The 15,533-nt window shown below is 36.3% G+C and overlaps 1 protein-coding gene across 5 annotated transcripts; it reads left to right on the top strand.

The window, feature by feature from the left end:
- Window positions 1–51: 51 nt before the first annotated feature.
- Window positions 52–14,810, top strand: LOC143851824 (putative disease resistance protein RGA3). Of its 5 annotated transcripts, none has more exons than XM_077361314.1 (5): window positions 52–2,559; window positions 6,346–6,438; window positions 12,361–12,458; window positions 13,207–13,324; window positions 14,520–14,810. In XM_077361314.1, the coding sequence occupies exon 1, from the start codon at window positions 77–79 to the stop codon at window positions 2,540–2,542; it is 2,466 nt and encodes an 821-aa protein (XP_077217429.1). In that variant the 5' UTR covers window positions 52–76; the 3' UTR covers window positions 2,543–2,559; window positions 6,346–6,438; window positions 12,361–12,458; window positions 13,207–13,324; window positions 14,520–14,810. The 5 variants fall into 5 exon arrangements, with proteins under 5 accessions (XP_077217429.1, XP_077217432.1, XP_077217430.1 ...); XM_077361317.1 differs by lacking the exon at window positions 13,207–13,324 and adding an exon at window positions 4,798–4,847; XM_077361315.1 differs by lacking the exon at window positions 14,520–14,810 and adding an exon at window positions 13,835–14,284.
- Window positions 14,811–15,533: the final 723 nt, after the last annotated feature.

The following is a 15,533-nucleotide window of genomic DNA, read 5'->3' as shown; positions in this document are numbered from 1 at the left end:
CTCTGACTATTTTGATGACTTGACATGGAGGTCGTTCTTTAAACATTCTAGAGGGCTCTACGGATCATGCTACAAGATGCATGACTTAAATCATGACCTTGCGCAATCCGTTTCTGGTGATGAATGCTTCAGAATAAAAAATAGCATCGACTCTTCGAATATCGCTGCAAAGGTTCGTCATGCATCAGTATGGCAATGCAATGAACACTCACGAATTTTCAAGTCCTTTCATGAATCTGAGAGGCTGCGCACATTTCTGCTACCGCCAAGGTACGAAACACTCACTAAGCAAGTTGCTCATGATTTCTTCCTAAAATTGAGATGCTTACGGGTGTTAGATTTGGGTGGTACTTATATCAGAGAATTGGCAGATTCTATTGGCGAATTAAAATATTTGAGGTACCTTGATCTCTCTCATACAAATATTGCAACCTTGCCTGAATCAATTGCTAGCCTCTATAATCTGCAAACACTGAAACTTTGCTATTGCAAGCAACTTGCTGAGCTACCAAAGTCCACCAGCAACCTAATTAACTTACGGCATCTCACTTTGAAGGGTTGTAAGATATCTACGCCGCCGGAACTTGGGAAATTAATAACTCTTCAAACACTGACTATATTTGTTGTGGGCAACGAAAGTGGATGTGGAATAAGGGAGTTAAAGAACTTGACAGAGTTGAGGGGAACTATTCACATTTCAAATTTAGAGAATGTGATAGATGGGAAGGAATGCAAGGAAGCCAATTTTAAGAAGAAACAGCACCTTGATGAGTTAAAGTTGGGATGGAGCAATAATAATCCACGAGATGTTGCAGTTGATGAGGAGGTACTTGAAGGCCTCGAACCTCACACCAACCTCAAAACCCTAAAGATTTTATCATATGGTGGTGTTAGTTTCCCCAGGTGGATGATGAGCGGTAATTTGACGAATCTGAACACTGTTAGTCTCGTTGGATGTTTGAATTGCCAACAACTTCCACCCCTTGGGCAGCTACCTTTCCTCAAGAAGCTCAAGATTAATGGAATGGATGGATTGAAACATATTGAAGGTGAGTTTATTGGTGGGTCCAATAAGGTTATTAAGGGTTTTCCATCATTGGAGGAGTTAGAGCTTGTAGACATGCCGAATTTGGAGGAATGGTGTGGAGCAAGGAAAGGGGACATGCCATGCCTTGGTACACTAAAATTATCAAATTGTCCTAAGCTGCAGAGATTTCCCCACCTCCCATCCATTAGTAATTTGGAATTAGGAAAGTGTAATGAGATGGTATTGGCCTTGGTTCCTTGCCTCACTACTCTAAAGTCATTACGAATTGGCTTTATTGAAGGCTTGATATCCTTACCCCCTGGATTTCTTCAACCCTTAACCGCACTAGAGGAATTGGCGGTCACTGGCTGTAATGAGTTGGTGTCTTGGCCAAAGGAGGTCGGGTTGCATGACCTTCCTTCTCTCCAATATTTACAAATTGAGCGGTGTCCTAAACTCGAGTCATTGGGAGATGACGAGGAGGGCCTTCCCATCACGCTTAGATCTCTCGATATATCCAACGGTTGTGATAGCCTAAAGTGTACGCCTACAAGGGGGCTAGGAAAACTGAGTTCCCTCCAACATCTGGACTTGGTTACTCAATGCCCATTCTTGCCAGAGGAGGAACTGCCTGTCACTCTTCAATCCCTTAACATATTCTCATGTTCTAATCTGAAATCCATGTCCAAGGGGATTTTCAGCAACCTTACGTCCCTCAAAAATTTGAAGATTAGAAGTTGTCCGCAATTGGAGTCATTGGAGGAACTGCCCATCACTCTTCAATCCCTTGATATATTCTCATGTTCTAATCTCAAATCCATGGCCAAGGGGATTTTCAACAACCTTACGTCGCTCAAAATTTTGGAAATTAGAAATTGTCCACAATTGGAGTCATTGGCAGGCGAGGAGGAGTTACCCACCGCGCTTACATCTCTCTCGATCTCCGACTGTCCTAATCTCAAATCCCTATCCAAGGGGATGGGTAATAACCTCACCTCTCTCGAAGAATTAGATATTAATAAGTGTCCACAACTAGAGTCATTGCCAAACATCATCGGCCTCCGTGCAATGAAAATTAGAAAGTGCCCTATAATGCAGCAGTTTCCAGAGGGAATGCTCGACATGCTTACAGATCTCAGAGTTGATAATGTTGAGATCTTTTCTAAAAACCTTACATCCCTCCAAACCTTTTCTATTTCTGAATGTTCACAAATCGAATTCTCTCCAGGCATGCTACTGCCCCCCACGCTTAAAACCCTCGGTTTCTTTTCGTGTGATAATCTGAAATCCCTGCCCAAGGGGATGTTGAAGAACCTCACCTCCCTCAAAAAATTGACCATTCGTTTTTGTCCTCAACTCCTTTCCTTGCCGGAGGAAGGGCTGCCCACCACGCTTCAGAGATTACAAATTCGTGGCTGTCCGGAAGTAGAGAAACAGTGTCAAAAGGACGGAGGCCAATATTGGCCCAATATCTCACACATCCCCTTCATATGGATAAATAACTCGTGGGTTTGAAGACTACTCTGGAGAAGGTACACGACTGTCTCTCCTCTTGGTTTTTGTTTTATATTTTTTTTCAGGTTCTTTAATTTTTCATTATATCTCAAAATTTCTTGTCTTAGTCTTGCCATACAGTAGATTATGACTTGTTTAAGACAAAAGGAACCCTAACTAGGATGAATTTACCTTACATGCTTCATTGAATTTATGCTCTGTTTTGAACTCTATGGTATCATTCATATTAATTGATCTTGTAGCAACTCTTCAAATCTTCTTTCATTTTATTTAGCATTGGTTTGCTTTAAATGTTATTTGATTGATGATTTCATTTGCAATTGATTACATTCCCTAAACTTCTGTTAGAACTGAGCATCAAAACTATGTTAATTTTTCATCTTGAATCTACCCCTCACACACACACACACACACACACACACACACACACACACACACACATTTTATTGGAATTTCAAGTTCATAAAGAAAGTGCACCTATCCATGAAAAATGAAAACAATAAGACAAAGCAAATATCCAATGACTTTCTTCTCCAACCCAAAATTGTTCATGCAGTAGAAACTTTTGAAATTCTTTATCAATAAAATGTGGGAACCCCATTAGTGCACGTAAAATCTCAAGAGACAAGACAAGGAACACATACATGCCTAACATTCAAATTAGTCATGCTTAAGAACCTCAAAAGAGATTAAAAAATGAATGCATTGATAAAGATGCATACTTCTATTACTTACGGTCAGTAAACAAAAACCCAAATTCGAAACTCTCTATTCTAGTTTTTTAGCCTAGTATGGAACACCATGATGCTAGCAAACACATAAACTCAAAAAAATGCAGTTCCAAAACAAAATTATGTTTTACATAGTTCAAAGGAGGTTTAAATGCGGTATGTCTAGGTTGAGATATTTTAATCTAAAATCAAATTCGAAATTAGTTGATTTGATGCTAGTAGAATGCTCTTTGTTCTAGTTCTATGGATTAGGATGGAACAACATGATGCTGGAAAAAAATCTACTCAAAGAAATTTTAGATGCCCTTACAAAATTCTATCTTACATGGTTCGAAGTAGGTTAAATGTTTTTCTTTGTTGTATGTTTGGGTTGAATTTTTCTTCTCTAAAATCAAATCTGACATTAGTTGATGATGCTAAAAGAGTGGTTCGTACATTCTTCGCCATTTATTTTCAATTTTACTTACCTAGTAGTTTACAATAAATTGTTACCTTTTTTGTAACAAAAAGAATCCAACTGGAATGAATTTACTGAGTACCCATCGCTGAATTTAAGCACTGTTCTGGCTGCTTTGGTTCTTATGGGATTTCCTTTTCTTTTCCTTTAGTGGCTTTTTCCCTTGGTGCAGTATTTGTTTTATTTTTCTCTGTTCTCCTTTTTCAATTAGTTTCAGTCTCTCAAGAAGAAAAGAACTGTCTGTATTAAGAATTTGATCAATGTGTGTAACTAAGATCTATGCACAGTTAACTTTAACAATGTCAAACAAGCCACCATGGATTTTTATTGAGCTTTCTATTCATTGGTCGTTACTTGTCATCATATCTTTGTATCTTTTTTATTGGTGATTTAGTTTGCAATTAGTTACATTCCATATGCTTATAAGAAGATGGAGTGGTGTCTAAAGGTTTCTCTTGTGCATTTGTTACACCAACTTCTATTAGAACTTAGCATCAACATTTAATTAATTTTCCAACTTGCATGTACCTCTTTCTCTATCTCTCCCTTTTCCTCACACACGCACACACACACACATTGATTTTTTTTGCTAAATAAGGAAAATTAAAAATACAGACACACAAACACACTGGCATATTGACTTCTTTTTTGTTAAATAAGAAATAGTTAAAAGCGCACACACACAAACATACATGTTAACTTAAAATGCTTTATTGGACCTTTCTTAGTTGCAACTTTTTACTGCCCTAAAGTTTCTCCAATTTATTTCAAAATCTCACCTACTCTTTTAGTTTAGGCCTACCAAATAAAGAATGATAAAGAAGTTGGAGGTTATATCCTAGCTTACCTTTAAAAAAAAAAAAAATGATCCCTGCCTGTTTCCATATGTTTCCCCTTCTCCATGATTTTTGGATGCCTTTATCCATTCACCGAGGTTAGTCAAAAGTATCAGTTGGGACTAAAGAATAGTAAACCTCAATTTCTCTCTATTGCTTTTCATTTCCTCATTTTCTTTGTTTCACTTTCTTACAAAACAAAAGAAATAATTAATTTTACTGGAATTTCAGGTTCATTAAGAAAGGACACTAATCCATGAAAAATTAAAAGAAAAGGCAAGGTGAAAATTACACCACTTTCTTCTCCCCAATCCAATCATTTCTTTAATTTTTTCATTATATCTCAAAAAAATTTGTCTTGGTCTTTGCCTGATATAAAGTAGATTATGATTTGTTTGAGACAAATGAACCCTAACTAGGTTGAATTTATGCTCTGTTTTGGGCCCTTTGATTTTTGTTCCTTGGTGGAGTGTTTGTTGTACTTTTCTTTGTTTTCATTTTTCAATAAGTTTCAACTAATCCTTGAAAAAAGAAAAAAGTATCTTTGTATACATTACTTCATAATTTCATCATTGTATGAATGTAAGATCTATGCATAATTAACTTTTAACAAAGTCAAACCAGCCACCATGAATTTTTATTGTCCTTACTACTCATTAGTTGTTCCTTGTCATTATTTCTTGGTATCATTCATATTAATTCATCTTGTAGCTAAAATTTTAGGCATTCAACTATTCAAATCTTCTTCCGTTTTATTTAGTGTTGGTTTGGTTTACATGTTATTTGATTGCTGATTTCATTTGCAATTGATTACATTCTTTATGCTTAACTTCTGGTAGAGCTGAGCACCAAAACTCTGTTATTTTTCATCTTACACACACACACACACGCACATGCACGGATAGATTTTATTGGAATTTCAAGTTCATAAAAAACAAAAGTAGCTTGCATCAGAAGCCATCCAATGAGACTATGTTTTGCCTTGAATGTGGTCTTTCCATTCATTACCCGAGTTGATTCGGATTTGATCTAGCCACTTCTTAGTTTGATATTGTTGAACATTCTGCACTAGTGAGCATTTCTGTTTATTATGGTATTTTAGTTTTTTGGTAATTTCTTTTATGCAAAATACATTGTCAAGCTCATTAATAGAACAAAGAAAAATAGATTATTCTCCCCTATGGAGGATTTCTCTCCTCTATCTCTCTGTCTCTCTTATATGACTATAGATGATATTACACCATTCCATAGCATAGGGATCAAGTTCCCTTAACAAGGGATTGAGTTTAACCTCGTATTAGATACATAGTTTTCCTTCTTACACCCTTCGAAGCCGTAGATCTTTTTTCCTCTTCTATATAGTTCTCTATTCCATCTTCTTTTCAAAACCCTAATCCATCTGTCTCCAAAAATGGAAATTCCACACAGATCATACTCTCCTTTTTCAAAAAATTTACCAAAATTTTGTTATTGCCTTACTATAGACTCTTCCATGTTCTATGAGTACAAGGTCATTCAATTCTTTTTTATTCAGTTACGTTTTTCTGAATACCCATTATCATTTGAATTATTTACTTGTTTAGATGTTGCTTTAGTTGAACATGCAGCGGAAAGAATTTTCATCCTGTAGATTTCTACAACTTTAAATTCCATGACTTTATTTATCTCAAAATTGTTATGTTTTTGCATTCCATCTAAGCAATAAATCAAAGACGTGCCAAATTGACGTGAAGTTCATGTAATATATATGTCAACTTACATGCTAATCTTTTCATTCAGGTTCAGAGAATTCAGCGGGCACTATTCTCTTATGGAACAATACAAATGGCATATTATCTAAATATGCAGTCTGGAATGGATCTTGAACATCATGTAAGTATAGAATTTAATAACCAATAGGTACCTCCATACAAACAAAGTCATGCTTGGTTGCTATGCAATTCATGATTTCTTTCTTACAAACCACAAAGATAAATCTGCATACATTTTGATGCTGACAAACTATTTTCTCTGTCTATTTAATAAGTGAAGAACACTGCATCTTCCATCAGCATGTTGTCCTTTCCTTTTGTATTGTTATATTGGTCTGATGCTTCAGGACTTCCAAAAGGAGCCTCGTGAACTGTCTTTTGACCGAATATGTGGTTCGTTTTTTAGAATAGAAACAAAAAAAAAGGAAGAAGAAACAAGTTCAGAGGTTGAATTGCAATATTCTTAATAGCTACCACAAATTCAAATAGCCAATAATGAAATCTCCATTACCAATTCTATGTAAAATGCCTCTACATGCATAGCCAAAATTGTTTCTTGAAGCTCCGTCTTTGTTAACAATTTTTATTTGCTTTGCTAGTGTGTATTGTGTGTAACTTTCTACTAAAGCGTACGTGGGCAGGGATTGCAACGCAAAGCCATTGGCACAATCCCTAAGTCTTGTTCAATCATTGAAAGACTGATGCTTCAGATGCAACAAAGAAACTGTAATATGCTTTTCAACACCAAAACCATGTTTTGTCCGGCCCTAGAAATCTTACTAGTTGAGCCCTTTTGGGTTCTTCAGCTGTTGATCCTACCACCAATTTATCTTCAATTGTGCGTATTGTATGGTATGAATTTATAGTTTGCATCATTTCATTGGAAGCTTTGCTCCCTAGATGAATAGGAGTTGTAGAAATCTTTTTTTATTTTTATTTTTTTTTTTTAAAGACATAGGGTATCCCCACACCAATTTTTAGGGCAGGACTATTCCCTACAGATGCGCGCAATCACCCTAGATGAATAGGAGTTGTAGAAATTTGACAGCCTAATTCAATCTCACGTACAAAAGGAACAAAAAAAACTAATATAATGATAACAGTGTTTTATTCTGTTTGAAAATGGTGCCTACATCCATGGGAGAGACGACAATATTTAAATATATGAAAAACAGATAAACAAAGATTACAACAGATTAATGAAGTAGAACTCTTGGTGGCTCTTTGTATCTTCAAGGAAGAACTATTCCTAAATCTTATAGTCAAAGGTGATCCACGCCAATTGATGTAGTAGAAGAATGTCCTATGGACCTTGGAGATTAGCAAAATGGCTGTCAGAATTCTATCTATACAAATTTAGTCCAACATTCTTCAACTACATTTCGACATCTGTTAAAGATACTGCAAATAGGAACCAAAGGAGAGAGCGTGGAGCGCTCTTCGCGGAGCATTGAGAACACCCTCCCCTTGCAGTAGTTCGTGGTGGTACACATCAGAGGGGTTGTTGTTCATGTCCGCATCCTGCTACATCTATCCAAGCAGCGAAAGTTTCATCCATTTTGTGCTGCTGTTTTGTTTCAGGCACTATTTTCCTGATGGCAGGTTCTTTGAGATTTAGTTTTTCTTAGGCATAGTGGTTGGGTTATAGATTTGTTAGTACTTTTTAGTCACCTGCTTGGTATCTTCTTTGTTGAGACATCTCGTTCCATTTTGCTGTACCACAGGGTTTTATTTTCAAATGATATATTTTTATCTTTAAAATAATAATGTAGCCTGGGCATCTGGTTGTATTAAAAAAGATTACCAGGTTTTAGTCATGACCTTGAGTTGAGTTGAGTTGACATGGCTAGTCACCCTACTGAATAAAATGGTTGCAAGACATTCTAAAATATTGGATAAAACTTATTTTACTTGTAGTAAAATAGGACAATAAATTCAGATTCTCAATAAATTATTTTTTATTTTCAGTTTTGGAAAGTTGGGGGCTGATAACTCCATGTTATCCAAGCCTCAAACAAAGACACGGTTCGGAGCAACTGGCGAAGGTGTTGGGACCACTCTTCACAACCCTATCAGTCAATATGAATCCCAATTGTTCCAATACTCGGGCATATGGGTGTGTGGCACTATGAGTGCGTGGAGCTGGCATTCACTTTGTAACTTCTAATAATTCTTTGATATTGGCTTTATATTCAAGGAAACATTATTGTACTAACACAGAATCTGTATAAATATATTAAAAAACGCATAATAGTGAGAGACTGCAAATTTTAGCAAATACAAAAATAATTTACTGACATTCATATTATTGTTAACCTACCACTAAATAACAGCATAAGTAGTGACACAATCTGATTATGTAGCCTGCAATGTAACACTGAAATATATTGACAATCCCGTATTCTTGTATATGAGAGCAGAGCAATATATTAAAGTCTGTCCATGATTACTTATATTATTAGGTTGCATTGGAAGTTCAAAAGGTTATAAATTTGCTAATAAAAACCTCTACATATTGGCCCATACCTCCTACTGACAAGTAGAAAATCTAAACTAAAGAAATCTAGATGCCAAACATGTAATCAACAATCCGGAGAGTTGCAAAGTAAATGTTTGCATAACTTATTAAATGTCTGTCTCGTAATGATAGTACTTTCAGTACCCAATAGCTTAAGCATTGCTGCTTTAGGCACCTCTCAGCTGGTGTGTTCTGTTAGAGCATAAGTTTGGACTTGAAGGATGCTATTAATCGTTGCGCTGGAACAATTTGGTCGAGAGTTTGTCCAGTCATCTCAATGAGGAATTTAGCTATGCCACCCGCTGACCTTACACTATGAGTACTGTTGTAGCAAAGCCAACGGGAAGATCAATCCCCGGGCCCAATCTAGGCTATTAGCCAGGGTCAAGATGGATGAAGGGGTTGTCAGGGAGCTTTATAAGGAATTGTAGGATCCATAGCTGGAAATACTCAATCTTCAAGGCAAATACTTTTAGCTGCTCAATTTCATTTTGAAGGATTTCTGTTCAATTTTTTCTATCTTTCCACTTTGGTTGGATTCCTCAAGATACAATCTGATGGCTTGGTAACACGTATTCCTTCTTTGGATGCAAAGTTATATTATGGTAGGATTTGCTGCTTCTTATCCTTTTGGAGTCATGGAAGAAGAGGTATACGAGAAGGTTCAAAGAATGTTGCAAGTTATGCCTCCCCCCATCGTCAAAGGATATATGTGTTATTCCGATAGTCGGAATTGGGGCCCTTGGAAAGACGACTCTTTCCCAACTTATTTACAATGATAAAAGGGTGGAAGATCATTTTCAAGTTCGAGGATGGGTTTGTGTCTCTGAAGATTTTGATATTTGTAGAATAACAAAAGCAATTTTTGAATCAATGACAAAGAAACGTTGTTGTCTTAACGAAATCGATCCACTTCAAGTTAGCCTCAAGGAAGTATTGAGTTGCAAGAGATTTCTACTCGTCTTAGACGATGTATGGAATGACTGTGATGTATGGAATGACTGTGACTAGCAGAGGCTACAGGCCCCATTCAGTTTTGGTGCAAAAGGAAGTAGAATCACTGCAACAAATCTAGGCTTTCCCAACCGACTTTAGTTATGTCAGTACGGAAAAATTCACCTTTTCCCTACCCATCCTTTTATATCAGTACGAAAATACTTCATATCCCTACAGGTGTTAGTTTTATCTGTAGGGATATAGTGTCTACCTAAGGATTACTATGCAATTCGTAGGGAAATCCTGAGCGATATGCCTACGGTACTCCTTTCCCTACAGGAATCAGTAGTTTTTCGTAGGGAAATACCGAGTTTTGCCTTCTTAAAAAATTTCCGTAGGTAGGGTTTCTTTTGCCACAAGAGGCTTTGCTTGGGAACCATTTCATAGATTTCTGTTTGTTACTTTCTCCTTTTCGTTGTGATTTTGGAATTAATCATGTCTTTGCGTCCTGAATAGTGTAGATTAATTATGTATTTGTTTCCTTTTCGTTGCGATTTTGTTTCCTGAACAGCAAAATGGGTTTCTAGGGTTTCTTTGGCCGCTCTACTACTGATGTGTAGGCCCTAAATTTAAGGCCCAGGTGAATGATAATGGCGTTTTTGTTCTTTTTTTGTTCTTTTTATTGACCGTTTTGAATATTCTTTTGGTGCCCAGCACCCACATGCTCATTTGCTAATGGTTTGTTGAATCGATTTTATATTTTAATTTGGATGCTAGGACTGTTATTCAATCCTAGTTTCTGCCTTTTCTTTTCTTATGGTTTTTCTTTTCTTATGGTTCGAAGGAATTTAGGAAGAAAAACACAAATTTGGGGTTGAAAATCCGAACCCTTGTTATACACCGAGATTGACTTTTGCTGCAAGAGATGTTAGTATGGAAATCAGATCAGATTATCAAAAACTCTCCCCGTAAGAAAGCGACTTGGGGTTGCATTAGAAGGATTTTGGACTTAGAACCCTAGGTTTTTTACTTGGATTTTATTTTCCTCATCTTTAAAGTTTTATGGTTTCAGGTGTGTCATTGATTTTTTCTGTACTTTCTCTTTTGTTTGTATTGCTGTAATCAATGCTTATGATTTTCTTTCGTGCTTTGTCTTTCTTTCTGAAATTTCTATTTTCATTGCTATGGTCAGCACTTGATGGCAAATACAAAGAGGCTTTTTGTAAAACCCATTGAACTCTGTTTTTGCTACTCTTTTTGTCATTTTTTGTTGTTTTCAATGGTAACTAACTTTGAGCTGAGGAGATATCCTTTGGTGACCAAAAAACATAGTCATTATCCACATGCATTTCTTGCCATTGATACGGACTATTTTGAATATGACAGGTTTTATACACTCTGTGATCTCATTTCAGACAATTGTATCATAACAATGGAGTTTTGAATTAAAATGTTAGAATTGTATCTTAGTTTTGCTTCCCTTTTCATGGCACACCCATGTCTTACTTAGGGATTATCCCCACTATATACTGCTAAAATCTGTTATGGTATTCCTCTCTCTTTTCATGTGTGGCCTATGCATCCGATCAGGAAAGATCATCTTTGATTCTTATGACTTCAGAATTGTTATTCTGGTTCCGAGTTTGGTTGATCTGTATGTAAATGATTGTGCATAACACTCATCTAAAAGATGGAATTAACTGTCTTTCTCAGTATGCCGGCTTGCAGCTAATGATGAGCAATAGTAAGTTGGTCACATGGAACTTTAGATAACATAGAGCATGTATGTACTTCATAGCAGGGAGCTAATTGGGGTGTGTAGGGGGAGCTAATTCACATATATGATAAATTCCTTTTTGTCTAGGTGACAATACATATCCCTGTACGTGGATCACTTTAGAGTGATAACTAAATGATCAAAATTAATTAGGAGCGGTAGCTACTAATGTAGCTAAAATTATTTCTTTCTTGTTCTTAATAAGCTATCAAAGCTTGGAAATAAGACCTGTCTAAGGCTTTTGATCTTTTAAGCACCTATCTGGCCATGGTGGGTCCCTCTTGCTGGACTATGTGGACATATGGTAGGTCCGACTAATACTCCAATTTGGAACTTGATGGGCACATGGGATCAAGTATACAAGGTAAGGCATGACCAACGTAACATAATGAGTGCTACATTCGGTTGATTCAGATTCTAGCTAGCAGGTCAGCCCATACATGGATGATCCTAACCATCCAAGTAGACTGTCATAAAACATACATGTGATACCCTTATAATTCTGTTTCCCTAGTAATGATGAACTTCAACTTGAGGTTAGCCCCTCATTTGTTGGATTGTTAGGGAGATGATTAGCATTTTTAATGCATGACTTCCCTGGGAACTTTATGAGTCTAAAAACTTTATCCATCTTTTAGATATTTTGCTCATAATAACTTCAAACTTGATTTTGAAATTTGAGTTTTCTAAAATTAATTTTCCATTTCAGACGAGGTATTTAATTTTGATCCACTTATCCTTTTGGTCACTGATGAGGTTTTATTTACAACTTAAATCATTTTATCTTATTATATGTATGTGTCCTTTTGCAGGTTTTCAATGATTTTGTTCTTTGGAAGACCTATTTCCTAGCAAGAGTCTGGCAGATGGTTTCAAGAGGGTTCAGGCCCTCCGTATTCTTTCTCAACAGGTAAAACGTGAAAGCCTTTGGAGCTGCATCAGGTTTGATCACGGTTTATTTGACATTCTTCATGCTATTAGCCAATAATGAGAACTATACAGCCGTAGCATATAGCTCTTATTAATTTTCAGTTAACTGGTAATTTTTACATTGTTAAGGACATCAATTCTGCATCTCTGTTTGATATAGTTCACAATGGCTCTTAATGTTGTTTAGAACATTCGCAATGCCATGTCGCCCGCTGGTTTGTGGCATATGAATGATCCGTGTGAGCCGAATAATGTTTTCACAATATTCTTCTCTTTCATTTTTCTTGACCCTCATAGTTCTTTCTACCAGAATATGTCAAGTTCATGAGGTTTAGGTTTGTGGTTAGTAAAAGTGGCACCGAAATGTCAGCCTTTTGAGAAAAAAATAAAAGGTTTCCTTGTTTCATTACATATTTATTTCTTGAGTAATCCTCATACTAGAAGGTGATATGAATTATGTTACTATTATAATGCTCGGATATATTGTTTAAGCTAAGAGCTCATCTGACAGACATCTGTTTCTATAACTGAATCTATTCACTCTGGTACTGCACATTCCTCCATTTATAGTTTATGATATAGTGTCTTCTAATATTATTTAGTTATATGTAGTTATTCTACTGCACTCTAGATGATTTTGTGCTTGCAATTACACTTTTTGAAAGCTATGTAACATGCTTGCTGTCATTTCCTATTTCTAACTGAATTGTTAGTCTTAGACGCTATAGACTGTATTGTGTCTCCATTGTTGTTGGGAATCCCCCGAGGCCTTATCATATCGACATGGGTCATGGGAGTGATTTAACGTGGATATAGCATGACGCTCCATGCACTAGCTGTGCCAAGGTACTCTCCAATTGGCAGTTCAAGATTCTTATCAAATTCCAGCACTCTCCAATTGGCAGTTCAAGATTCTTATCAAATTCCAATTCTTCATTTAATTAAAGTTCAAGTGGTCAAACTCGTAAACATTATTTTTTTTGTCCATCTGGACACCATGGTGTCTAATTGTGTCAATGATGAACTAGCACTTAATAGGTGATATCACACTCTCTAAGATTTAATTCCACGATTGGTTTGTTGCAAGCATGATAATCTTTGATAGTGAGAAGAATGATGGCCACATTTGAACCAATTTATCAGCCTTATCCTCTTTTATAGGTCCCTGTGTACACTCTGGATGTGCATGGTCTGTCTTGCTTGTTTTGTTAGGCTTGTACAAGTATTGTTTACTTCGTCTCTCACTTGTCTGAGTTGACAGGTAAAATGTAGACATGGTCTTCTTGCGATAATTGGTTTCAGAAAAAAAAAAAAAAAAAAACATCAGTCATACTCTAATGGAGACAATTTATGTAGGGACCACATCCTCTTTAAAGGCATACCAAAGGGAAAATAGTGACCGCGAGGGATTCTTTGAGCCTCAAATTTCAAAGAGATCAGAATCATGGATGTTGTCTCTTGTCAAGGCGACTATGCGATGGAATATTCAGATAATAGCTCCTCCATGGATCATTAAATGAAAGTTAATTCATGTATTAGTTTGCAATATTCATTTATAGGTGTGCATATGGTCAGCAAGGTCAAGTTTTAGTCTCTTCTGCAATGACTGATGCGATTATTGGACTTAGCGGACCAGCACATAGCTTCCCTTCTTAGCTGGCAAGTCAGTGTATCATCATCAATATGGGATACTTGGACATAGCTTAGTTTCAATGTATATTTTGATGTGATATATAAGGGAGATGAATTGAATGAGCCTATTTCTTGACTTTTGCATTACATAAAACAAAATATATAATCTACCCAATGTGTCTCTTTTGTAAATATGGCCATTGATGTTTTTAATATTACTTGTGTTTCTTGTGGTCGTATAAATGTGCAACGCATGCATTTTTCTACTATATGTTGTAGTTGTTTCCGTATCATTCATTTTGAAGATCATTCATTCTGAAAGCGTAATGTATGCTTTGTATTCTTGTATATATAATTTCTGCGGAGAATCGGCTAAGAACTTCATTCTTTTTAACTTTTTGTTTGGCAGGATATGTCACATACCGTTGCTTCTAAAGAGGTTCAGTGCCTGCACAGCCATCCATCTCAAAGAGTTCAACATTCAACTGAAAATCACATGGAGTTCTGGAGTAATTGATGATGAGGATCGAGGAGATGATGAGGACATGATGAAGATGGTGTTATATAAATCATTAGATGATGAATGTTTAACAATGCTGTATTTTGTCAAGTTCAGTTGAGGGAACAATATCGGGACTTTTGTTATTAATGAATTTTTGTAATTTTAAAAATATTCAATTAAAATAGTTAAGTTTTTATATATTTGTATATTTTGGGGGAAAATGGATGTTATAACTGTGGAAATTTTGATGTTATATATAATGTGTGTGAATGTACAGATCCACTAGGTCACAAAGAATTGATATTTAATGGATTAAAAAAATAGGAAAGGCTATCCCTACGGATTTATTGTTGAAATTCAGTAGGGAAAAGCCATCCCTACTAAAGTCCAAGGTTTTTGTTTTAGGATGGGCTGGTGGCACACGAAAAGGTTACTACACTTGATTTACTGAAAAGAAAGTGCTTCCATTTGGAAAATCGGTGTATCCTTTGCTTGTGAGCTGAGTCGTCTTCAAATCATTTTATTTATCCACTGAGAGTTGCGAGATGAGTTTGGTATGGTATTCTCAAAATCTTTGGCATTCAATTTACTTTCCCATAGCCATTCAAAGGGCTTTTGGGTAGTTAGGGGGAAAATGGTCATATTCCCTTGTCTTTCATTCCTTTTGTTGTGATTTGGGAGATTTGGAAGGAGTATAACCTGAGGAATTTTGACTACAAATGCTCTTCTCATATCAAAGTCTTTTGGGTTGTGATAGGCCTCCTGATTTATCAGGCTGCTGTTAGAAAAGAGTCCAAGGGCTACAGGGTTCAAAATATGCACCAGAAATGGAAGGAAATTTTTTTGGACCGTGTTAAAAAACCAGAAGAAATCAAGGTGCATACCCCAAGATCCAAACTTTTTCAAGCTGAATTTGGATGG

Source organism: Tasmannia lanceolata, unplaced genomic scaffold (assembly GCF_043159265.1).
Source record: "Tasmannia lanceolata isolate RefF3 unplaced genomic scaffold, GAP_Taslan_0.1 ptg000018l, whole genome shotgun sequence".
Lineage (NCBI taxonomy): Eukaryota > Viridiplantae > Streptophyta > Magnoliopsida > Canellales > Winteraceae > Tasmannia > Tasmannia lanceolata.
Note: the sequence above shows the minus strand (reverse complement) of the source record. Positions and strands in the feature narration are given on the sequence as shown.